Source organism: Fulmarus glacialis, unplaced genomic scaffold, assembly GCF_000690835.1.
Source record: "Fulmarus glacialis isolate BGI_N327 unplaced genomic scaffold, ASM69083v1 scaffold3789, whole genome shotgun sequence".
Lineage (NCBI taxonomy): Eukaryota > Metazoa > Chordata > Aves > Procellariiformes > Procellariidae > Fulmarus > Fulmarus glacialis.
Window position 1 is genome coordinate 1 of NW_009235044.1, and position 24,240 is coordinate 24,240.

At 53.8% G+C, this 24,240-nt stretch overlaps 1 protein-coding gene across 1 annotated transcript in view; it reads right to left on the reverse strand.

Annotated features, from left to right (window-relative positions):
- Positions 1–140: 140 nt before the first annotated feature.
- Positions 141–24,240, reverse strand: part of PAPPA2 (pappalysin 2) — a gene marked incomplete at its 5' end in the record, with an annotated part of 64,532 nt that continues 40,432 nt past the window's right edge. The window contains 6 exons of the mRNA XM_009585837.1: positions 141–215; positions 2,182–2,280; positions 16,488–16,559; positions 19,235–19,344; positions 20,472–20,604; positions 21,331–21,499. Of these exons, the coding sequence (XP_009584132.1) occupies positions 141–215; positions 2,182–2,280; positions 16,488–16,559; positions 19,235–19,344; positions 20,472–20,604; positions 21,331–21,499 (658 nt within the window). The remainder of the gene's footprint in view (positions 216–2,181; positions 2,281–16,487; positions 16,560–19,234; positions 19,345–20,471; positions 20,605–21,330; positions 21,500–24,240) is intronic.

A 24,240-nucleotide genomic window follows, 5' to 3' on the forward strand; every position in this document is an offset into this window, starting at 1 on the left:
GTCCGCGGTCGCCATCCCCCTGCCCGGCTCTTCCTTACGCCTCCTGCCCCCTCGCACCCCGCCGTTCCCCAGCGGCCCCCGTTGCTGCCCCTTCGCTCCTCCGGCGCTCGCCTGACCGAGAGAGGCCCTTCGTGGTGCCGCTACTGGTTCTCCTCGGCCGCCGGGTCGCGGCACGTGCATTCGTCCTGGTCACAGTCAGCAGCAAACGGGATCACCTGGGGGGACCGAAGGGACATGTAAGCTTCTGCTTTGAGATCCCTGGCTCCTGGCACCCCTATGCCCCTGCAAGCCCTCTCCACCCCAGTACAGACAGACACTTCGGGCTGCATCCCATCCTGATGACGTTGGCATTGTGGAGACGGCCAGGCTCCACGCTCACTGAGAAACGGGCTCTGATACAAGCTGTCCCCGGCTGAGTTTTATTCCTAGCGTTTTCCTTCTCGTTAACTTGTCTGTCAGGTTTTGCAACCAAGGGTCAGCCTGAGTCTTGTGCCCCAAATATCAAACCCAGGGGAGAAGTCTCCCCTGGTGGGTGTGAGACATTTGGGCTAGGGCTTGCAGTGGCGAGGCACCTCTAGATTTCAGTTTTACTTTGGCCCCTGTTAGAAAGCCCCCCCCCTTGTCCATGTCTGAACCCACAGACCTGTCCTCCAAGCTACTCCTGGCTCTTCCAGGCTCAGCAAAGCGTGAAGGTAGCATAGCCTTATCTTCTGCACCTCTTGGAGGAACTCAGCCAAGCTCCCAGCTGCAAAGACTGGCCTCCACACTACCTGATATAGGAGCCAGGGTAGATGCATACAGTTCTCGTGCATTATGGATTAAGAAAACCCAGGCAGGCTGGAGGCTGTGCGAACAGGAACAGCCTTCAGTGGGGCAGGCAGCGCTGCTTTGAGACATCCCGTGCGGGTAGAGAGACTCCTTGCACGTTGCTTTCTCTACAACAACTGTATGTGGCCGAGCAAACTTATGTCACCTTAGCTGGTGGCAGCAGAGCAAGGTGGGAGGGCACCAGCAGAGCATCTGGCTCCTGGTTGACAGTTGCCCAGTCATGGGCCATGGGAGCTGAGAAAAAAGTTTCCTCCAGAGGTTTTATAACCACCAGGCTCAGAGCCAGGAGTTTTTCTTACTGTGGAAGTACGTTAGATTTTTCACAGCCTGGGCCGGTGAGAGGCTGGAGTGGCTTTTTGGTGTTTAAACCCCGTATTCCTGCATCTGCCTTAACAGAGAAGTGCTGGAGGCTTGTGCTGCAGGAGATCTGGGACCTGTGGGGGATGCAAGCTGGGGCTGGGTCTCCCGAGAGCCATGGGACTGAATCCCCCCACCTTCCACTGCGAACTCGTCCATTATTTTGGCCAGAGATCCAGATGTCTCAGACCTCCTGAGAGAGCCATGCCTCGCTCCGAGATGTCATGATATCGCTGTGGAGGTTTCACTCATCACTTGGGTGTAAAGCCTTTTCTCTCCTATCTCAACTGGATCTTCCCAGGATTTTATTTTTCCTTTTCTCTGTGTGTGTATGCGTGATGAAAGGAAAAATGATTCAAGCTCCACAACAAAGATGAGAAGATCCAAATTCGCATATTTTTGCAGTGAGAAATTATCTCATGCCCTATGATTTGTTTTGCTGTTGGATATGCTTAGGAAGGATGGGCTGTGAGTGCTGGATAGCAAGTTAGGTGGGAGGGGAGATTGTGATGGGAGACAAAGAAGGGTCTGTGCAACCCCAACGCCAAGTTGCTCCCTATGTGCTATTCCGCCCTCCTTCCCTCCCCAGGAGAATTGGGAGGGAAAGACAGCCCACAGTGGACACCAATGGACTGTACCAAAAATCCCCTGAGATTGTTCAGTTATACGACAAGGTGACTTCTGGCTAGCACTACGTCCTATGGAAGTCGTTTCTTTGGGACTCGTTTCCCAAAACGAGAGGGAATCCCGTGAACCTCAGTGGGAGCTGGGCTGAGCTTTCCATCCCGCTGGCCCGAGTCCAAACCCCGCTGTTAACCAGTGGGATGATGTCTATCAGCTTCAGCTGGCTTCGGTTTAAAAACATGGGTTTGTTCTCCGTTCGTGGGAGAATTGCATTGCAGGCTCGGTTCCACGGCCAGCAAAGCCAAAGAACATGGCTAGCAGTCACCACTTAATCCTAAATCCTGGCCAGCTCCGCAGAAGATGCTCACTTACCTTCCTGGAGGACAGTGTGGAGGAGCAGCAGTCACCCCCGTCATACTGGCAGTACGCCCGGTTGTTGATGGTGTCGCACCAGCCGTCTGCTTGGAAGGGCTAGGCAGAGAAACGAGTCATTGCTGAAAGGGTTATTCAAAAGCATACGGTTGCCTCCAAAAGCAGAGATCCCAGGTGCTCAGCAAGGCACCTCTGGTAAGGGCCAAGGCCCAGTTCCACCATACACACCCCCCTCTTCAAAGCCAAAGGGCAGCAGAAGGCTGGCATCCCGGCTGGTGTGTATGGAGTAGTGGGTGCTCGGAGGGCAGCGGCTGTGGCTTGAGGATCAGGGAATTGTGTCAGGAAGCGAGAAAGCAAATCCACATCGCTAGAGAGGGCCCCAACCTGAATGCCACAAGTCCCCATTCCCATCTCGCTCAGTGCTTCTCCACGTAGTCCATTGCCACCCAACTAGGAGTGAGTTCACCACCTCATCTGCTCGTCCACCTTCTCACACCACTCTCATGTGTCTCCACTGTGATCCAGCTCTCTGCATGTTCACAACTGGGGCAGGGCTCTGTAAGAAGCTGACCCAACTCTTCTCTCTAACACCCCTCCTCCCAAAGAGCGTGGCTCTGAAGTTGAGCTTGGTGACCTAGCTTGGGCAGCTAAGTACAGAGAGGCTGTCACAAGGATCGATAGAGCATCCTGCTAGAGGATCAATCTCAGGAAGGCAGGTGCTTTATCTCCCTTGGACTGCGAAAAAGGTTCAGCAAGGTCAGGAGTCTCTCAGAAGTACTTGCACTCAAGCCAAGCAAGCACTGGCAAGAGCTGGTTGCAAGGACTATGCCTTTTCCAGAATGCTCTTGCTCTGGCTCTGACCCCAAGGAACATGTCCCCAAATTCCTCTAGACTCTCCACTGGAAGCTCTAGCCCTGTCCACAGCACATGGCACCACCAAACCTTGCCAGGTTGGACTACAAGGCTACTTATCTGGTGGCCAGCTGGGACAAACAGAAGGGATCTTCATTAAGCACTACCTCCCTGCAGGCAAAATCCAACTCTGGATTGAGCGGAGAGGGCACCGGCCTACTGATATTGGCAACGTGGCCACCTTCCAGCTTCAGTCTTGGCCATCTTCCTCCTTATTTCTCCGTGGCCTAAATCTCACCCTCTGTAAGGAAATCATATGGTTGAGGGTGGGGGATTTTGCATCGCCAAAATAATGGTGGCTCCTCTTTGCATGGCACAGCCCGGTGTCCTTTGCTGCACCGACAGGTCTTCCTGGACAACTGGGGATTTGCAGAGCCCAGATTGCCTTGGTGCAGCTCAGATAAATGCTCCGTCATTTCAGCTCTGACGTGGAAACAGAAAGCTATGGCAGCAGAATAGCTTTCTATCCAGAAATGTTAAATGGCACAAGCGGCCATTCAGAAATCCATTTTATTGTTGTTTAGTTACATGAGTCATCTGATCAGAGAAGAGAAACAAGCAACTGGGGCTGAGAAGCAGCCAACTGGGGCTGAGAAACAATGCTGTGCGACTGGTGCAACCAAACGACGTACATGTGAAGAACAACTTGCAATGAACTGTCAGGAACGATCTGCAGACGAGGTTTATCACAGATACACTTCAGCACTGTCAAGCAGCAACTGAATGTGCTAACAGAACGGAGAGGCCATTCATTAACCGAGCGATTAGTAATGAAATGCTTCTCCCGCTCCAGGCTCTGTGATGGTAGCTACTGGCCCAAGCAACCATGGCCAACCTCCAGGAGGACTGCTGTCATCAGAAAGGGCTCTTGGTGGAAACTTGGCCACCCCCTCGCTCATGGAAGCAGCCGACCCGTTTCACTGGATCTGGTGGCCCCAAACGACAAAGGGGCTTCAGAAAATAGGTGGACCCAGCCTTTGATAGACACTCGCCCATAGCACCCCTAAACCAAATGAAAGCCAGCTGAAAAATGTCACCGCACCGCGATAGCCCTGCATCCACTGCGCCGAAGACAACGTGCGGGACTGGTGATAATGCCAATAATTCACACGAAAAAGCCCTGCCAAAACCAGGGAACCGATGTGGCTTGTTGTCATCATGACTCACAAGGAGCAGAAACGGGCTCAAGGCAGGCTAATGTCACTTTAGGAAGTAGCAGCAGGGATTATGGCAAACCACCGAGTCTGTCTGTGCTATCAGTACCGCAGTCCCCAGGCCGAATCCAAGGAGCCACAGAGAGATTGCATTTGCCTGGAAGATCTCGCAAGAGAAGAAGAAAAAGCGCACCTTCCTACAGCTGGGAAATTGAGGCACAGCCGGGTTAGGTAGCTCATTCAAAAACAAGAAGGGATTTGATTCTTATCATTGCTGTCACAAACCACGTCCAGAGGAGACCAGGGTGCAATTTCAGCAAGGCAATAGGGTTAACACTCCTTTTCCACTGAAAAACATGAGTGGGTCTTAATGGTGATCAGAGAAGGTCTCTGAGCCACGAAGCAGCTTTGAGCACCGGGAGGGCCAGGGCAGGGATGCTGGGGCTGGCCGGTGCAGGGATGCCGGCAGGGGACCGGCCAGGGCCGCTGGCAGGGAAGGAGCTCTTCTGGGTGTGATTTGCTTTTGCAGCCTTCCACGCGGTGGAGTTTTTCCTTGAGCTTTGCTCCATATGTCATGACTCACTGGCAAAACAAGGCTTCGGTAGTTTCCATGCAATTATGGGGGGGTTTGCCCATCCCGGCTGCACAGGTCTGAAATGGTTTCCAGATCTTCTGTGCAAGGTGGGGGGAGGACAGAGGCAGGGACAGGACAAGGAAGGAGAGGCTCTCAGTTTCTCCCTACACCTATTAGGGCTAATTGCCCCCTCCTCTCAAGCCGCCAGAGCCCATACCCCACCCTAAACAAATACAGGCTCCTATGGCAACACTTGTTGGGGAAACTTAACAACTCATGCTCCAAATTACATTGGAAAAACATATGAGGGGAAAATAAAAAATGACTAATTGGACTCGAGGCTCAAGAGAGCCAGGCGCAGGGTTCGGGGACTGCTGTCCCTGCTTCTCGCCCAGCACCTGGAGAACACAGTGAATCCCGTTGCTTTGCCTTGTCACGGATTTCCAGCTGGTTTCATCTTTGCAAGCAGAAAGAGCAAAGTAAGGTGCTGGCAGGTCACCCCTGAGGGCACAGGTGCCCTCCTACTTGCATCGGTCTCATTTTGGTCTTGCAAGGGTGACGGCAAGGGAGGACACGGGCAACGCAATGTACTAAGAGCAGGTGATGCGAGAGAGGAAAACCCGTACAGACTCTGTTCAGCCTGCGCTAGAGCCATGTGGCTCTACAGAAAGCAATGCCAGCGGTGGGAGAAGGGAGGTTTGCCCACGTTGATGACTTGCAGAAAAGATGTTTTAAGATGCTGGCAGGAAAAAAACCCCACACTAATAGCCAACCGTGCCACACAAAGGCAATGGCTGTGATCTAGGGAAATGGCCACCTGGGTTTCGCCAGAATATGCATCCTCCAGCACGAGGGGAAAAAGGGCTGGTTCACATGGCTCAGATAAACTGGGAAAAAATGAATAAAGTAATTGCTGCAATCGCTCCGTGCCGTGTTAAGTGATAGGGAGCTGCTCGGCTAGGCAGCATGCCACCGAGGCAGCTAGGGAGCTGGGCTGTGTCAGCGAATCTCTCCCCGCTCGCGCCATCCGTCTTCCTTGTTTATTCAGACAGGAGCTTCAGCGGGGCATGTGTTAGCACGTGGAGGTGCAGCATCTGGCACCCCCGGGCCAGAGCCCTGCGCTGCCGGCACAAAAATAGTAACTGCGAATCAAGTGCTTGGCAATTTAAATAGGCTAAAAAAACCCCACACGCTCTCAAAGCTGGGAATAGGCACGAATGAAAAGAGAAAAAATTAACTTTAAAAAAAAAAAAAAAAAAGAGGGAAAAATATTGCAGGCAAAGGAGGGATGTGAGAAAGGACTGGTTAGATGCTGCTGCATCCCGGGCAGAAGCATCTCAGAGGGCTCGGCGGTGCTGTTTCTCTCGAGGCTGCCGGGAGATGCCATGCAGGGAGCAGTATCTGCACGTGGCATTTTTCCACCATCCCTGCAGAGCCCCCGGGGCCGGGGCCGAGCTGGCTGGCTCCCTCCTCGGAGCTGGCGTCCTGCCCGGCGGGGAGCCCCCAGTGCCATCGGGCCCAGACACTTTCCTTCAAATCCACCTTAGAGGTAGGTGGATTCACGGTGAAAGAGCGTGAAAGGGTGCGACAGGGTGAGGGAAAGCCGACGCATGAAGAATAAATCACAGATGCCATCAGTATTGTACATATTTTGCTGCTGCGTCATGGGCACTTGATGAACATTAGTTCCCAGGAATGCAGGTTTTGCTCTGGTCAAGCAGACCTGAAGGCCCAGTACCTTGCTTTTAGCAATGACCCGTTCCAGATGCTTCAGAAGAAGGTGGAAAAAAGAAAAAAAAAATTCAGCGTGCACCTGGCCAATTGTGTAACTGAAGAGCTGAAAGGTTCTTCTGCACTGCTGCTGGGATGGAAAGTGCTTGCGATTTCAATCTGCCCATAGCTAGAGAAAGCCCAGATCCCAGTTTCAGGGGATCAAGTCCAGCCTTAATAAGCAAAATGTTTCCCCCCAGCCTTTGGGAGGCTATGCAGGTCCCGGGCTTTGCAACTGTGCTGATCCCATCCAAGGAGGGTGCATCGTTTGCTTTCATGCTGCTTCTCAGTCAGCATGGATTTTGCCGTCCTTTCATCCTTCTCTTTGGGCATCGGTATTTTGGGCATTGACTTTGGACCCTTTGCATGCCGAGTCGACCATGTGCAAACCTGCAGCTGAGGAAGTGCAGCTATCTTCGTCCTTCTCAGCTGTTGCTCTCAAAGCAGCCCCAGAGGAACAGGGGAACCATCGTTTCAGTAGGGGAGACAGGCAGGGACCAGCCCTGGAAAAGTTGCTGTGCTGTCAGACCCATGCCTCGTGCATCAGCTTCACCGCTGTTAGCTCTGCTCTTGCGATGGATGAGTCATTAGTGATGGAAAGAGCAGTTGGAGGAGACAGGAGGGAGACGGTGTGGCAGGGAGACGGGGACAAGACTGGGTGATAAACCTCTGCTGGAGAAACGTCTCCCCTCGCTGTGCACACGGTCTTCCAGGAGCCACCACCTTGCAGGGTCTTCAAGAGCAAGCCCCCAAAGGCATCAGCGTGTGCTCAGCACCAGAAACGAGAAATCAGCAGTAGCCAGGGCCAGGCTCTCACCTAGCCCAGCTGGAAACCCCTGCCCATTTGGCAGCAGAGGGATGTCAGCCCAAACCGGGGGCTCACAGAACCACGGGACATGCACCTTGAGCTGGAGACCGCTGCATATTCAGGGGTCTAAGACGTGCAAGAGAAGCTGTGTCCCAGGCAAAAGCCGCGGCACGTGGCAGGGAGGAGCAGGCAGGGCTGCGTGGGGAAAGGAAAGCACGAAGCGGCTGCAGCAGCCCTCGGCCAGGGGTAGGCAGAGGGCAGCTTCTCCCCGCTGGATGCCTTTCCTTCCTTCCTTCCCACCTCAGCCACTACCCAAGAGGTTTCAGAAAGCTCTGGGAGGTCCCTGGGAAGACTTGAAAAGTACCCAAAGCCTTGTTAAAAGTCTGGTTCACTTAAAGCTCCTATGCATCCACCACCCCAGCTTGGGTCCCTGGAAATTTCCCTTCCCATCCTTGTCTGCATCCCTCCAAACCACTGTTTCCCCTACAGAAAACTGGGGCTGGTGTCAGTCCCTTCAGCCGCAGAAGTGGCAGGAGCTAGGTAAAGCGATGCTACAGCACAGCGGCCTCAGGACACGTCCCTTTCCTTGCACACACACACACACACGCTCACGCTGGTGAGGCAGAGTGCCCAGCCATTCTTGGCTCCCCCTGCTTGCCCAGGGAAGTTGACTGGGAATGCAGACTGTGGGAAGAAACGACAATGTTCATTGTTTGGATTAAATATTTTTCTTGGCCCTCTCGCTGTTGCAGTGTGTCTTTTTTTTTTTTTTTTTTCCCCCCCTCCCCTCCCTTGACACCCCAAGCACATTCACTTTCCCTCTCTCCTTCCTGAGGCTCTCCGGCACGCAAGGAGGAGGAAATCAGCTCTAAAAAACACAGGGAGGGACAGAGAGGGAACAGGGCTGGCTTCTGCCCAAAAAGCTTTTTGGGATGCCTCGCTGCCCTGAGCCATTCCGAGCAGCAAGCGAGCGGTACCTGGCCCATGGCAGGGAGGGAGGCAGGGCGAGCACCGCCCAGAGGAAGAGAGCTCTGGAAATTTGGCAAGAGGCACCTGGGACCAAGCGGCCTGAAGAAAAGAGAAACAAATTCCTACAAACCCAGCGCTTCATCCACTATTTTAACATCTCCTAGTTTGTGTCCCCTGAGCTGTTCCTGTGCTCCTTTTGAATCACGGCAGCTGTCCCCTGGAGCCACATGCCTGCAGGATGGCCTGCTAGGAGACATCGTGGACCTGCCCCATCGCCTCAGACATGGCTAGAAAGCAAAATGGAGAAACGCCGGTTGTTTCCCCAGCTTGCCGGTGTCCCTGAGCCACTCACTCGTCAGCTCACCGTGCAGACTGCTTTCATCACATCCCAGGTCTTCAGGAACATCTGCTCCAGCTTCAACATCCTTCTCCCCAGGCCTCGCTAAGACAACAGAAGCTTGTTGCTTGAGAAAGTACTCCACATCCTCCGAGGATCAGGTCTTCAGAAACATCTGCTCTAGCTTCAACATCCTTCTCCCCAAGCCTCGCTAAGACAACAGAAGCTTGTTCCTTGAGAAAGTACTCCACATCCTCCGAGGAATGTTTCAGGGAAGGGGTGACAGGCTGGAAGGCGGCATTCTGCTGTCTGGTTTCAGCCTATGTGCCATCACTTGTGCTGCCATGCCCAAGGCAAGCAACAGCCCAGTTCCCAGCAGTCTTGGTATGAAGCTCTAGGTGTTCTTCAGGACAAAGGGGGTCCCAAACATCTGGGTCCTGTTTGAATCAGTCTGGATTGGGTTTGGACAGGGTCAGTGTCTGAAGGGGGATGAAGAGCACAGAGGTTAGATTGCTGCTTGGCCTCCAGCCTGAATGCTGCTGTAGATGGCCATACAGGAGAGCAGGTCCTTGCCTTCATGGTGTCTAAAAGTGCTTCTGTGTCCCAGGCCAGGATTTGGTTTGGACGCACTTCTGCTGCAGAGGTGAGTATGTGGCACTTTGGGCTACTGAATGGGGGATGCGTTTCTTCTCCCCTGTCCTGCTCTGTGCCCTGTTCCTCAGGGACCCCATGTCTCAGCAGACAGCGATCTGGAAAGGGCTTTGCACAGTCCACGGGGACAAGAGTAAAGAACGGGATGGAAAGCTGGTGTAGATAAACACCACATTAGAACAAGTCTTTGCTTCCATAAAACCATCTCTGTCCATGATCTATTCACGGCAGGGTCCTTAGCTTCATCCTTTTTACGCCCTGATCTCAGTGCTAACGGGAGAAGAAAACCAGTAACAGGAAAAAAACAAGCAAAGGGGAGCACATCTTGTGTCGATAGTGCTCCTGGCAGGCACAGTGGATCCCGAAGATGGGTCCCCAGCGATGACCATTCCCAGGGCTGCTGCTGTGCAGAGAAGCCAGGACTTCCCATGCCACGAGCGCCAGCCTGTGATCCTGCCCTCAGCAGCTCGCCTGCTGCCATGGATTAGATCTCCTGCCAAGCCGTTTGTGCAAAATATGTTGCAGGATAGAACGGGTTATGGAAAACAAGCCCTGAAAACCACAAGGGCCTCCTGACCCACTTGTATCTGGTTTCTGCCAAGTTCTTGTTACAGATCTTAAACAGAAAGAAAAACAATGTACGAGGGATGAAGGAGCTGAAGGGGAATGAATATGCGTGTTGGAAGAGCAGTTGGCTGGGCTACGCTTGGGGATGTTTGTTTATTATCAGAAGCAACTCACTGATTTTTATTTCAGCGGGTGCTTTCAGTGGCTTTCCACTCCCTCCGTCTGTGTCACCAGCTGCACGACGGTGACCGCCGGGAGAGGGGAAAGTGGGACGTGGGCAGGGATGGAGGGATGGTGCCTGAACTGGAGAGGGCAGAGAAGTAGCTGCAGGTTGGGGCATCCCAAGTGCAGGCCAGCCTGCACAGCCATGGGTTGGGGGACCTGAGGCTGCTTCCACCTCTTTGGGTCTCCACCACCACTGGTGTGGTGTCTGGGTGCTGCGGTCCTACCTGTGCCAAAAGGCTCCCGTTTTTTGGGGCTCTGTAAGCCTGTCCCTGCAGGCAGGAGAGCTGAGCCATGCTGGTGTGCGATCATTTTGTTTCCCTCTGTTTGCTTTGTCTCTTAAGAAAGTGAGGTTTCTACAATCGCGCTCCCTGCGTGTGCAGGGGACAGAGATCTTCTCACAGTTTAGGAAAAATATGCCTCAACTGAGGTTTTTGGAAGAGGAATACATTTCTTTGGGCTCATCCCCTGAAAGGCTATAACCCACGCTAAGCAGCCCGTGCTGCTCATGCCAAGAGCAGCATGCAAATGTACTCAGCAGGTATGTAGAGAGCTTGCCTTCCACCTCCCCAGCACGAAGGACTTTGCCCTCCCAGGTCAGGGCCCAGGTCTGATCCAGAAGTGACCACTACCTGCAGTCCGTGCTCCTTGTACTCCCCCACTATTGACACTTGCTGCCTTAGGAGTGGTGGAAGGTATAGCCCTGCCTGGTCCTTTCAGTATCTGTTTGTGGACCTGATGTCCACTAATTTGTTTAATCCCTTTTTGAACTTAAAGCTACTACTCACCCCTGCAGCCTCACTTGGCAGCCAGTTTCAGAGTTCAGTGCTTACTGTGTCCAAAGTACTTTCCTTCACCTGTTTAAAACAACCCCCTTGCCAGTCTCAGTGAGCGTCCCCCAGTTCTGCATTCACCTTATCCAGCACCTCTGCGACTTGGCAAACCTCCAGCAGTCTTCTGCTCTCCAAACTGGAGTCCCAGCTCTTTTAGGCTCTTCTTGAAGGGCAGCTGTGGCACTCCCTTAATCATTTTGATTGCTTTTTTCAGTTCCGCTGTGTCCTCTTGAGATGCGGAGGCCAACATATTCTGTACTATCCAAAATTTGAATGTACCAGAATCTAGGGCAACTCATCGAGTCCTCTTGGTCACCTGGATCACATGGGCTCGTAGGCTTTGGCGAGACTCCTGAAGGAAGAGCAGTCACACGGTCTGCCTCTTGCCTGCTTACAAGACCAGCGGTCACATCCAGTAGGATCCTCTCCACATTTTCAAAGCCAGACGGCAGATAGAGGAAGAGTGCAGACTGGATAAAGGTGTTGTGAAACGCTCCCATGGGGACAGGAGATGAGGTAATGATGATGTGAGCATCACAAGAGGGTGACGTTAAATTCTGGCCATGCTGAGATACCTAGTTGCTCTAGACAGTCTCCTTGGAGAAGCTGGAGTGCCTGTAGTCCTCATTGCCTTAAGCCCCAGGAGAGCAGAAGAAGATCTCTTTCCCGGAGCAGAGAATCCCACCAGCATCATGTTTCTGCCTGGTTTCCCGTGCTGAGCTTTGCCATGGTACAAAATCAGAGCTCCCGGGTCTGGGAGGAGGCACAATCAAGGGGCCCCAGCCCCATCGATGGTGAGGAGGAGAGGCAGCTGCCTGCAGCTGGACCCCAGCTGCAGCGCTTTGCCCAGGGAACGAGTGGCACCCTGTCACAGTAGGACCCTGATTTTAGATGAGACTTCCCACCGTCCCTATTGCATACGCCTCCAAAGGGGTTAATTCTGGCTGACAAATGCTGGACACAAGCCACAGACGTGCCGAGCGAGGGTTTTGTGCATGCTGGTAGGAAGAGCCAAGGATCCATCGGGGTCCTTGACTACCTGTTGGATCGAGAGTCTGGAGAACAGTTTGCAACCGCAAACACACTTCAATCTCTATCTCATCATTTCCATTGTAATACCTCAGGAAAACCATAAAACAGAAAACGGATTAGTGTTTTACGATCGTGATAACATGCCCAGCAGCACGCGCAAGGGCAGCGAGACCTTGTCCTTATGCGGGGAAGACCCGTGAAATTCCCAGCAGCTCATGCTCACGACAGCTTTCTGGTATGGCCCATCTTCACCCAGGGCATGAAACAGAGACCTCAAGCCAAAGTCTCTGCATGTTCCCACAACATGCAGGCAGGGCTGCTCAGAGCAAAGCACGGCAAAGCCAGCCTCAACCAGAGAAGGCACCAAGTCACATCAGGAACGAATTGCCACCCTACAAGGCAGACCACAGCTGTAGTTGCTCTTGTCCAACTCCTACCGTACCAGTATGAAGCTCTGCCTACTGGTGGTCTGTCCAAAGCATGCTGCCTTAAATCCCCTGCAATTAACCCTTTGCTACCTGCACGCAATGATGAAGCAGAGCTGGAGGTGGGGACAAGGTCAGCATGTTGCACAATGTTGGGAGATAGAGAGATGCAGAGCTGGTGAGTTGCATGGACTAGGAGATGGCCTATAGCAGCCAATGTTGGCCACGCTCATGCATGGACTATTTTGGACTATGGCAGGAATAGTCCAAGGGAGCAGCCTAGACCACTGTACGTGCCGTCTCCTCCTCTGAAGTCAACAGCCTCACTTGCTCTTGGGCACAGGAGGAGGGTAGCTGAGAGCTGGTCACCTCGGGATGGCTGGGGAGAACCTGCCCCAGATGCGGCAAACACCTCCCTCGCAGCAGCCGAGCACACCACCAGGACCACGACCGCCTCCTCCCAGCCCACAGCGGGGAGGAGGGGTCTCTCTCCTCCTGCATTCCCCTCTCCACCCAGCCCCAAGCCCCCTCCTCTCCCCGCCGGTGCTGCCATCTGTTTTTCTACTGATGGCAGGGGATTAGATGTTCCTCTGGCCCTCGAGAGGCGAAGCACTCTCGGCGCTAACTCTTATTCCTGACGGGCTCCTGGAAGGGTTTGCATCCCTCCCTCCCTCCCTCGCCCGCTGAACTACGTGCCTCCGCGCTCCGGGGATGGGGAACTTGGCAAGGCGCAGCGAGAGACCGGGAGGCAGATGGACGACCAGATTAATGGGAAGAGAAGGGAGGTGGGGAGAGGAATGAGAGGGATGAGCAGGCAGGCTGATCCGCCGCCAGCGTACAATAAAGATAAGCGAGAATCCCTCTAACACCCCTGCGTGGTGACGTGAACTTTCAAAGGTGAGGCAGGGCTCCAGCTGAGGCGGGGGAGGTTGAGGCTTGGCTACTGCTGCCATGCCCCAGCCCGAAGTGACTCCACCAGGGAGAGACGGTACGAGCAGCCAGGTAGCCTGGATTTCTCTTACGTAGGGTCGTTCCCCTCACTGAGGTATCCAGATGAGGAAAGCTTCGTCATTCAACATGCGCTCAGCAGTCAATGGAGAGACAACGGCATCTCCAAGGGATGACTCAGTCCACTGGAACAGCACTTCACTGCCCAGTGGAGAGCAGAGGCTGGGCTCCTAAAGGAGGTGCCTCCAGTGAGGAATTACTGTGAAATGGGGAGGAACCTGGGACTAAGATGTCCCATGGGCATGGCAAGTCAAGCTGAACCACGTCAGACCCAGCAGGGACTATGTTCTGCAGGGGCAGAACATTTCTCGTGCAGGTAAATGAAGGGAAGAACAAGAAAAGGAGATGTGGTGGTGGGGCACCACGCAGCAAGGACAGATTACAGGTTATATTCCATCTCTATCCAAATCTCACTGTCTGATGTCTCCACATCCCGCGAGAGATTGGGTCTCCAAGAACTGCAGTGCTTCTAGTCACAAGGATGGAGGCAGGAGAAGAATAGGAATGAGGGTGGAAGCCAGCTCAGATGAGGTGGAAACAACATTCAGGGCATTTTCTGTGGTCAAAGGAGAGGACTGGTAGCACCTCCCTTCTTCCCAGTGCCGAGCAGCAGCTCCCAGAGCAATACTTTGAACGTTATTCTTTATGGCGAGACAATGACTACTGTAAAACACATGTGAAAAAATGTTATCTAGGCAGACTTGGCTTATCAGTCCAACCTTAACAACCTGCAGCATCGTAGAAGAAAACCCAATGAAAAGAATAATCAAAGACATGTACGTGAGAAGTGAGGAGGAGGAGAACAGGGAGGAGGTGGCTGTGAGCTGTATCAAAAAGGAAAGCTTCAGGGTGAAAGAGACTATCTGAGGATGAATCTTCATTAGTATTACAGTGAGTGACTGTGACCTTAAAAATAGGCCTGCACTGACGAAATTTCTAACGAGGAAGAAGGCATTGTTCCACAGAGGAGGATCAGGATATCTGACAAATAGTTAGATGACCCGAAAGACTAGAAAGAGAAACAGGATGACATTCACTTGTATAAAATTGAAGGGCAAGCTCTTGTACTGATGGTAAAACATCTGCTGTTAGCTTGGAGCTCATCAGTTGGAAACAAAGGAGGTAGAGAAAGATCTGGGTGTACTTGCTGACCCAGGATGTCTCTGAGCTGCCAGACAGATGCAATTGCAGAAATAACAGATATAGTCCTGGGTCCTATTAAAAGAGACATTTCCAGCACAAGGAAGCCTTGTGCAGGGCTTTGGTGAGACCTCAGCTGGAAGAGTATGTACTGCTTGGTCATTCCTGATGAAAGATTAATTGAAAACAGAAAAGGCATTAAAAACTCTACAAGGGTGATGAAGAGCATAGACCCTCCATCTTTTGGTAGGGCACTGCAAGATTTTGGCTTGCTTAACCTCCTGTATTCTAGGACTGCTGTCTAGGATTGCTTTCTATGCGTAAAAGGGGATGACAAGCATCCAGGAACAGAAGGAGGTCATGTTGGTCATGAGCAACATGTCTGGGTGGCCAATGAGAAGACAGTAACTTACTGTGAGGTGCTGAGACTTCAGGTAGTTGGTCACTATCTCTCCTTCTCTCACACACACATACAAATAAGCTGGTATTTTTCATAATGCCCTACAGGACCTCTTGCTGAAGACCCAGACCCAAGGGGAGGTGCAGGAACCATAGAGAAGGAAAGGCTGGGGTTGGTCTTTTGTACCCAAGCCTAAGGGAGCATCCTCATGCCTGTGTCAGCTTTCTCTCACCTGAGCTGCACAGAAAGGGAAGAAGGAGCACCTCACGCCCCATCCATTTCTTTTTTGGAAGGACCGACTCCCAGAGAGAACAAGGAGCGGTTCTCCCTTGCTAGCAGGAGAACCACAGATAGCATCACCGCAACCATTTGGACTGCTCTTCCACATAAGCCCATCCTACTTCACATACATTGCCCCAGAGCTGAGCTAAGCTAAAATATATGGCCTTTAGAAAGACCTGGAGCGCCCAAAATGCCAGAGGATCCATCGCTAAGGTCTGGTACTCAACCATCAAACACTTCTCTAGCACACAGCACCTCATTCCCCTACGCTTGCAGCCCATGCTTTGCAGTAGAGACTCACAACACAGCCATCGAGTTTGGGAAATAACTGCTGCACCTTCTGTTGACCGTAACATTTCCTTCCTGGGGACGTGCCCCCTGCAACATCGCCCTTTCTCCTACGCTTCAGTTGACAAAGAGCTGAGCTAGGCAGAATTGGTGAGCAAGAGCGATCATTTGCATTGGAACGAGCACAAAAAAAAAAATAATCAGCAAAACCCAAAGCTATTTTTGGTGTGCAAACTTCATTTACATTTTCCTTTTTGGTAAAAATCCTAAGTTTTCAGCATACAACATTCCAAAACATCCCCCCTTTTTCCTTTTATCCTTAATCTTAATAACTACTGCTTGACAAAGGCTGCCTATTTTTAATTTCCTTTACGAACTGACTCCGGGCTGCCTATGATTTTCTCCTGCCTGGTCATTATTCAAAGCAAAATGAGCAGCTAACCAATTTCTGCAAGGAATTCTTTGTCTGCAGATTCTTCAGGAGCGGTTTGTTTTGCATGTACGAGGCTGGAAATCCTAGTTGTTTTGGTTGGACGTGCGAATCACACAGGGCTTTTCTGGATCCGCGTTACTCTAGAACTGCGGTTCTGGTTAAGGAAATATTCAAGGCTTGGAGTCAGCACAGGCTTTTTGGGGATACCCCTTGCCAGTGAAATCCTTTTGCTAGAACATTCTTCCCCGGCTGGCCAAGAAGAAGCAGGCAAGGAAGGAAATGGGTTATTCTGCAACGCTCGTTCCCCAGCATCGCCCTGGCTGCGGGGGACCATACCCGAGGATGCTCGCTCTGGTTTCTCTGCTCAGCCAGCAAGCCCTGGTCCAGTTTGGAGCAAACATGAAGTCAAAGCCATCCGGCTTTGCGCTGGAGGCAGTCTTCATTGCCAGGAGCTCTCCTGCAAGGAGCAGGTGGCTCGTGCTGGGGGCAAGGGGGGCTTACCTCGCACGACTGGATGCAGTGAATGACGGAGGGGTCTGGATACCACCGCAGCCTGCCCGTGCACACAATGTGCTGAGGAGGGAAGGAGAAAAGAGCTGTTAGGCAAGGCGGCAGAAGGAGGGCGACAGCCACCGATGCTCTCTAGAGGTAGAGGGTCTCCCACAACGCTGCATCGCTCATCGCGGTGCGGAACAGCAGTGGGACCCTCAGGACCTTCCCTGCACCTCTGCCCAGTGGGAAACCCTTTGAAGCCCATCAAACCTAAGGCAGCTGCACCCAGTTCACCCACAAACCAAGGTACATCGTTCAGGGCAGAGGACAGACAGACACACGCACACGTCTGTGTAGTCTATGTATATAGATACGCAACAGAGAGGACAAAGGGACCACCAGAGAAGTGGGTTTGGCTGGCAGGGCCACCTCATGGTGGCTGACTCGGCCACAAGCTGCGGCTGGGAGGAAGCCACCTGGGGCCACGATAGGCTGAGTCTGCCATCACCTCTCTGCACGATGCTGGGTTCACCAGCTTCTCACTCGTACGGGATGGGGGGCTCAGCCGTCATCACTCGGTGCCCGCATCAACTTGCTCATTGACCCCTGCTCAGGCTCCAAGAACCGGGTCCCAGGAGGACTCACCTCCCCAGACCCGGCCTGGAGCAGATAAACCAGACTCGCTTTCACTCGCGGGGCTGAGGTTATCGCTGGTATTTACGAGGCACGAGGCAGCTGTTGCAGCCAACTGGACACAAGAGCGAGATGTGAAGGGCTGGGTTTCATTGCGCTGGAACACATTGTCCCACTCATTCGGCGGGGGTTTGTGGGGAGCACTCATGATTATACAGGGGGAAGAAAAGCCCCACCGCACAGGCAATTTCCTCCTTGTAAAGCTCAGGCAGACTTTGAAATCCGAGGCCCCATAAAACGACGGCTGGCCTGTGGAAGTGTCCTAGGATGCCCTTCACAGCGTGGGAGTCGCACAGAGGGGCACGCGTGTTTTCTCCTAGCCTCCCATTTGAAGCGTGCAGCAGCTCCAGCAGTCCCAGGAGCAGGGGATGGGGCAGCTCTGCTCACGCAGACCCGCTGCAGGTCCTTCTATCGCATGTTCAGCCGAGACCGCGATGGGGCTGGGGCAGGGTGATGCCCTGGCCGTCCTCAGCCAGGGCAGGGAAGGCAGACCTGGAGCGAACCGCTGTCAGACGGGGCAGAGGCTGGGGAAAAAAGCTGAGTTAGCCGATTCCTGCTCAGCCCGGAGGATATTTGCATCCTAACCCTACTGGGGTGTTTCATATGTGGTTGTTGTGCAACTTGAATAGCGTTTTAGCCTACTCGTATTAGTATACTCATATTCCAGGATGGGAAAGAAGGGCAGAGGAAAAAAAAACCTGCTGGGCTGCGGGATGCAATGAATCAGAGCTGAAAGCAAAACAGGACCGTGCCCCTCCCCGAGTGGCCTCTGCAGCTCCCTGCGTGGTTCACCCCATCCTCTCCATCACCCCGGGAGCACGGCAGCTCCCGGGAAGGGCAAGCTCTTGGAGGCTTGGAGCAGCAAAGAGGGGAGCAGAGGCAGGAGCCAGGGCAGAAAGCTCCTGGCAAGGGGGAGCACCGCTTCTTAAAATAATGCTGCCTCCCTCCCCTCCTCCTCTCTGCAAAATGCCTCCCTTGCATGAAAGCCCACAGCAGTGGCAAAAGGGAAGCCGAACGCCACCGCCTCGACGGGCCAAGCCATCCGATCCCTCAAAGGCGAGGACTCCTTCCAAGGCTCGTGCTTAACCATCCCACACGCCCCGGGCGTCCTCACCCCCCCGGCAGCAATCCGTCGTGGGTCTGATTCAAGGCGACGTACAGTAGTATCCGCAGGCACGATGCTGGGCCTCCTGCGGGTTCCCGGGAGGAGGGGAAAGCATTTGGATGGGAGCGCAAATTGTTTGCTTTTCTTTGTTCCACCTCCTTCCTTATGCATCTCGTTTTTATTTTAAGAAATATTACCCCAGCGGAGCTGCTTTTTGGGAAAAGTAGTGCCGTGAGGATCCAAACTATTTGAGCTATTAGAGCTGTTTTGCCTACAAAATGAGTAAGAGGTGGGGAGGGAAAGGCTCCCCCGTTCCAGCAGCAGAGGCAACTGGCCGGCCAGCGGGTCCTGGCAGCCAGAGACACCTTTTAGCTGACAGTGCCCTGCCTCCTCCCTGGCAGGGAGATGCCTGCCCGGGGTTGCATCTCTGCTGCCAGGTAATCGGGGACCCGGGCTCACACCGTGCCAGCTTTTGCTCTCCCAGCACACTGGCTGACAATAACAGCAGCTTAACGGGTTTAGGCATGCGGCATGTCCTGAAAAATCAGCGGGATTCCTGCATTTAACTTTATTCGTTGTGGTATCCTGCAAGTCCTTGAAAACTGGCTTAGGAAGCCGATAACTTATGCTGAACTTTGGTATGGGAGAGCAGGAGGCTGTGCAGTAGCATCTGCAGGGGAGGGAAGCAGAGGAAGAAGTGGTGGGAGGGAGGAGGACCTCGGCACTGGAACCTGGTTATGGGGAGCAGCAGGTACCTCCAGAGCATGCAGCCTGGGCAGCTCCTTGGAGAGGACCAGCCAGCCCTAAGCTCAGTTATGCTGCTTGTCTTTCCAAGTCTTACCCTTCTTTGCCCAAGGCAAAGAGAATTTTGGTTAAAAAGCACCAGATATAGAGGAAGGGGGCTTCCCTCTATGCTGCCAGCGAACTCCCTACTAGAGGAATCCACCTCCCCGTTTACCTGGACTCTGGTGGGCTGCAGACGGTGATCCATAGTCTCAGCAGTTACGTTTTCGGGCAGTATGACGGGGTCGCTGGGAGGTATGATACACGAAGGTATGCACACAGCACCTGCGGGAGGAGAGAGAGCCTTCAGGACTTCATCAGGAACCAGGCAATGATGTTTTCCAGGAGGGCACCAGACCCAAATGTGTAGGCTCTTCACTGAGGGTAGAGGCGGACACAGAGGAGACCCTTTTCCTCCCAACCTGGGATGACAATTCCTTCCCCAAATCCTGAATTATGCAAGAGCCTACAGGAGTTTTGGCCAATTCCCTTCTCCCAGATGAGAGGAAACTTGAAGATGCCCTAAGAGAGAGATTCAAGCCTTGATGGCAGGACATGGGATCCAGCATGAAAATAAGTCTGGCCGGGATGCTATGGGATGTTTGTTGACATGTTGGGAAGCATCTTTCATAGTTTTTCTACCACACTGAATTCCCACTGCCTTCCTATGACCCAGGAAGAAAAAAAAGCTGCAAAAACCACCTTGGAAAACCAGGTGGATCCCAGCCCTCACATCAGGTTTGTCCAAAGCTTAACCTTAGCAGGCCCTGCCCTTAGACTCGTCTCAGCCTGTTTTAATCAGGCCAGGATGACTGGTGTGTTTGCTTCAGAGTGATATGGGCTTTGCTCAAGCGTCCTGTCCAGCGGGATGCCGGATGAGATGCAACGACTGTGACTAAGCATCGCAGCTTCTCCTGAAAGCACAAAGCGACCAAGTCCCGGAGAAAGAAACGGATGATGTGGTCCCTCATCTGGTGAAAGTGCCCTGTTACACACAATTGTCACTGCGGCTTTTATCTAGGGCCTGCCACATTAACCCTGCAAATATCAGCACTAGTAACAAGCGGAGAGACCTCGGGGGGAACGGCACGCTAGAGATTAGGAAAATTACTGCAAAGGGCTGGGTTTGCCCTAGAGACGAGTCCCTGCTCCTCTGAAAAGAGAGACGCTTACACAGGAGCCAGCTTTAACTTCGGGCCTTGCCCATGAGTACAACCAGGGCACGCACAAGGCCAAAGCCACCCCTGGCTCTGTGTTTAGAACGCGGATGGAAGAGAAAATAGGATTTTTCCCATAGATTTAGTGGGGATTGGTACATGAAGAGTCGTCGTCGTCGTCATGGCCTTCAGCTCTCTGGGAGGGCTGAAGCAACATAAGATTTGGTTTTCTGTTTAGCTTTCGTCTGCCCTCACCTATGCCGTGCCCCTGCTCGCACTTGTACTCCACGAAATTCAGCTCCGGGGGCGGCGGGCAGGTGCCCCGTAAGCTCTCGCACAGTTTGAACTCCTCTGTCCATAAGCCCTCCTTGGTGCAGACGATGGGAACCTGCAAAGCAGAGGGAGAACAACCAGCATCACTAACGGCAGCGGCAGGGCTCACCCTGCCTGGCCGCTGCCCAGCTCCGAGGGGAGCAAAACGCAAGGACCCCCCGCTCCTGCCAGCCAAGTCCAGAGGGAAGTTCTCCGGGGCAGCTGGGTTACAGCCATCCGGTCCAGCCTACGTGTGCTTTGCAATACTGACCAGAAAGCAAATTGTTTTCCGGCTGCTGCTGGATCCCACCGGAGGGAATCGACCGCATTTCTTTTGACAAGACCCTTCCAGCAGGTTGGATGTGAAACCTGGGTGGAAGAGCCTGGCAAGCAGTAGCATCCATCCGCAGGCAAGCCCTTTGGTTAGCAAGCCTGCTACGGCAAGGTTGCCCATCATCCCAGGCAAATGCGTTCGCAGCAGCTCCCAAAACCCGCTGGAAACCCTCTAACTTTTGCTTTCCGACCCTTTTCGCTCAAGACAAGCAGGCTTGCTTAGGACCACTGCTTTTTTGGAAGGGTCACCAGGGAGCAGGAGAGCCTCCCCAGGCAGTGGTGCATCCTGTGCCACGGCTGGTATCCAGCAAGAAAAGCATTAGGTTTGCAGGGCAACTGCAGTTCGGTGGTACAAGGGCATTTGGCTCTGGGGATGGCCAAGCTGGCACGGGGCCCCTCTGCACAGCGGGGCACGGGGAGCCCTGCAGTTTTCACAGCCAATTTCTGCCTCCCCCCCCAAGTCACTCACCTGTTGTCCCTGGGGCTCGCAGTTGAGGACGCACTGGCTGTCCAGCTCGAAGCCCTGGGTGCAGTTGTACATGCCCTCGAAGACGGGAGGGGGTGGCTCGCACACCACGGGGACGCAGCGCCCGTCTTCCCACTGCCCGCTCTCCAGGCACTGGACCTTCAGGAACTTCCTGGGGAAACACAGACCCCAGACTGGGCTGCAGCACCCCAAACAAACCCCACCTTAGCTGTACCAAGCATCCCACAGAGGTAGGAACAGCCTAGAGACATCTCTTCTGGAGCACAACCAAGCCCCCCGCTTGGGGTTTTCCCATGCCATCCCACTCCTCACCACGGGCAGGTCCTCCTGATGGGACAAGCCCACGCTCAACCAGGACCTTTTCTTCCCCTCGCTTGGGGGAATCACACTGATTTAGAAGCACTGGATGCTTTTTCCTTGCACTCACCACCCCATTGCTCCCCACCTCTCGCGGTGCCCCTAAACCATTCCTCTCTGCCCCGCAACCCCTGCGGGTCCTGGGCTGCTTTGTCCCACCGCCAGTAGCTACATACTTTGCTGGGTGGAGTGAAACTCCACCAGTAAATCCTGCTGGCTTGTGCCCAGCTACTCCTGAAGCTCCTCTTTGTACTCCAGCCAGATCTGTCAATCCCGCTCTCGCCGAGGGGCTGTCGTACCGCAGCAGACCAATACCATCCTGCTCTACTAAAACAGCCCAGGCGCAAACTACTTGCCAAAAAAACAATGAAAAAGAAAGGAAGAAAAAGTCCAGGAGCGGAGCCCACCCGCTTTTCAGTCTCCTCTCCTTGGCAGCGATAGAGACGCCGCGTCTTTTACATAGAGGCATCAAAACCCCACGAGGCATCGGGCTGGCTGGGGACTGCTCTCCCAGAAGAGGACACGTCACCGTGACCCCAGACTTTGACACACGGGTTTTGATAGCGCTGATAGGCTTTACCTGAGCCAGTGCTGATTGCTCCGTCCTTAACGAGACTTTCCCCCCCACCTCCTGTCCTTCTTTACTGCTCCAGCTGCTTGCCCCTGCCCAATCCCACCACCGGTGCCAGCAGGCAGGGCTCCAGGCGCCGCGTTATGGAGCTTATAGCACGCCGCAGGTACGCGGAGGGGGGTTTAACTGGGTTAGAGAAACCCCTGGGGAGAGGCACTAAATCGCCCCTTGTTCTGAGCGGCAGCAGACATGGCGTGGGGCCACCCGGCTGCCCCCCAAACACACGGTGCAGGCTCACGCAGCCCGGAGTGGCGAGGGGACCCCATCTGCACCCCACTGCCAGACCTGGGGTGGGAGCTGGTGCATCCCCATCACGTTTCTGCTGGGAACTTCTGGATGGGAAATTTGAGAGCTTTTTGAAACATTCTCATCTTTTTAAATATTTGCAGCTCTTCGAGATTCCCCTTCTCCCTTCAGAAATCAGGGATCTGGTTTTTTCTAAAGGCTCCAGCAGGTAACGTGGAGGCAAGGCAGGGGAGGGGATGGGATGTGGCAGGGGCCCCCGCGCAGAGGGCTTCCACCTTCCCACCAGACCATGCCGGGAGCGCGGGTGGCCGCGGTGCGAGCACCTGAGCAGCAAGTGGTGCTGAAAAGCCACCCCGAGAGCAGTAGTCTTGAATTGACTGAAGGGAACTGCAACTACGTACTGTTTTGGAAGGGCGGTGAGAAGGAGCAACTCTGGATCCCATTGTGGGCATCTGTGGTTTCAGCCCACCCCTAATTTAACTTTCTTGGTTGCTCACCCTTTCCACCGCGATGACGGTCACTGCCTTTCGAAGATGTCCCCACCAGACCTTGCCTCCTCCCATGTCTGTTTGAACACTTTGCTTTGCCCACCTTTAAAGGCGAGCGAAGGCGCATGCCGAGAGGTACTGGTCCATGTTGGATGTCCAGGTCTTCAGGCAGCATTTTCCCCTTCTTGAATTGCCTGGCACGCAGGGTGTGATCCAGCTGTACGACTTGCAAGGGGTAAATCGCTGGGGGTTGAGCTGATGGCATTACGGCGATAGGAGCAAACTGGTGATGCAAAGCCTCACTGCAACAGCGATGCTTCAGGCACCGAGCAGACTCCTTTACAAACCAGGAGCATCCCAGCCACACGCTACTTCTCACTCCCTCACTGCCTACCGGGGTATAACCGATGCAGCTACTGCACCTCCCTGTTGCTCCTCCGAATCGCGGCAGAGGCCCTTTGCCTGGGAAGACCCGGGGAGAGGGGCCGAGCGTGGGCAGGACGTGCTGCGGGAGCTGCAGTTTGCACAGGTGCACGCTGTGGTTCAGAGCCCCATCATCTTCACCAGGGCTCCTCGTTTTGATGTGGTGCTGGAGGTGACCCCAGCGGGCACCGGCACCGTGCGCGGCCTCTCGCGCCTCTCCCCGGACCTGCACCCCCCTAGACCTCGGGGGAGAAACCGCCTTGCTCTGGAAGCTCACCCCACCACCAGTATCCGTGCTGAGGAACTTCAAACAGGGCTAGCCTGGGCTGACCCCAGGGTAGAAGGTGGCGTGTGGACCACTGCTGCACGTATGAAGTGAGCAGTTTATATTAAGGCACGGAGAAGGGAAGGGAAAGGCTTTAAAAAAAAAAAAAAAAAGATAGATTATATATATAAAAAACCCACAGCCTCATAGCAGCTTGAAATTTCCAGACCCCCCGACTTCTTCTGATCTGGGTTAGCGGCATTTCTCAAGGATTAGCAAGGAAGCCAGGAAAATTGGAGTCAAAGCTTCCCCCTCCAACCGGGCAAGCGGATGCCTAATGGGTAGAGGAGGCAGGGGAGACGTCTGAGGCCAGCGAGGGCTGCGTCTGACGTGAAGGCATGAGCGCTCGCCCGGCTCCGGGAGCTGAGCACGCAGGAGCCTGGCCGGGATCCAGCCACGTACTGGGGTGGCCAGCTTGGGGG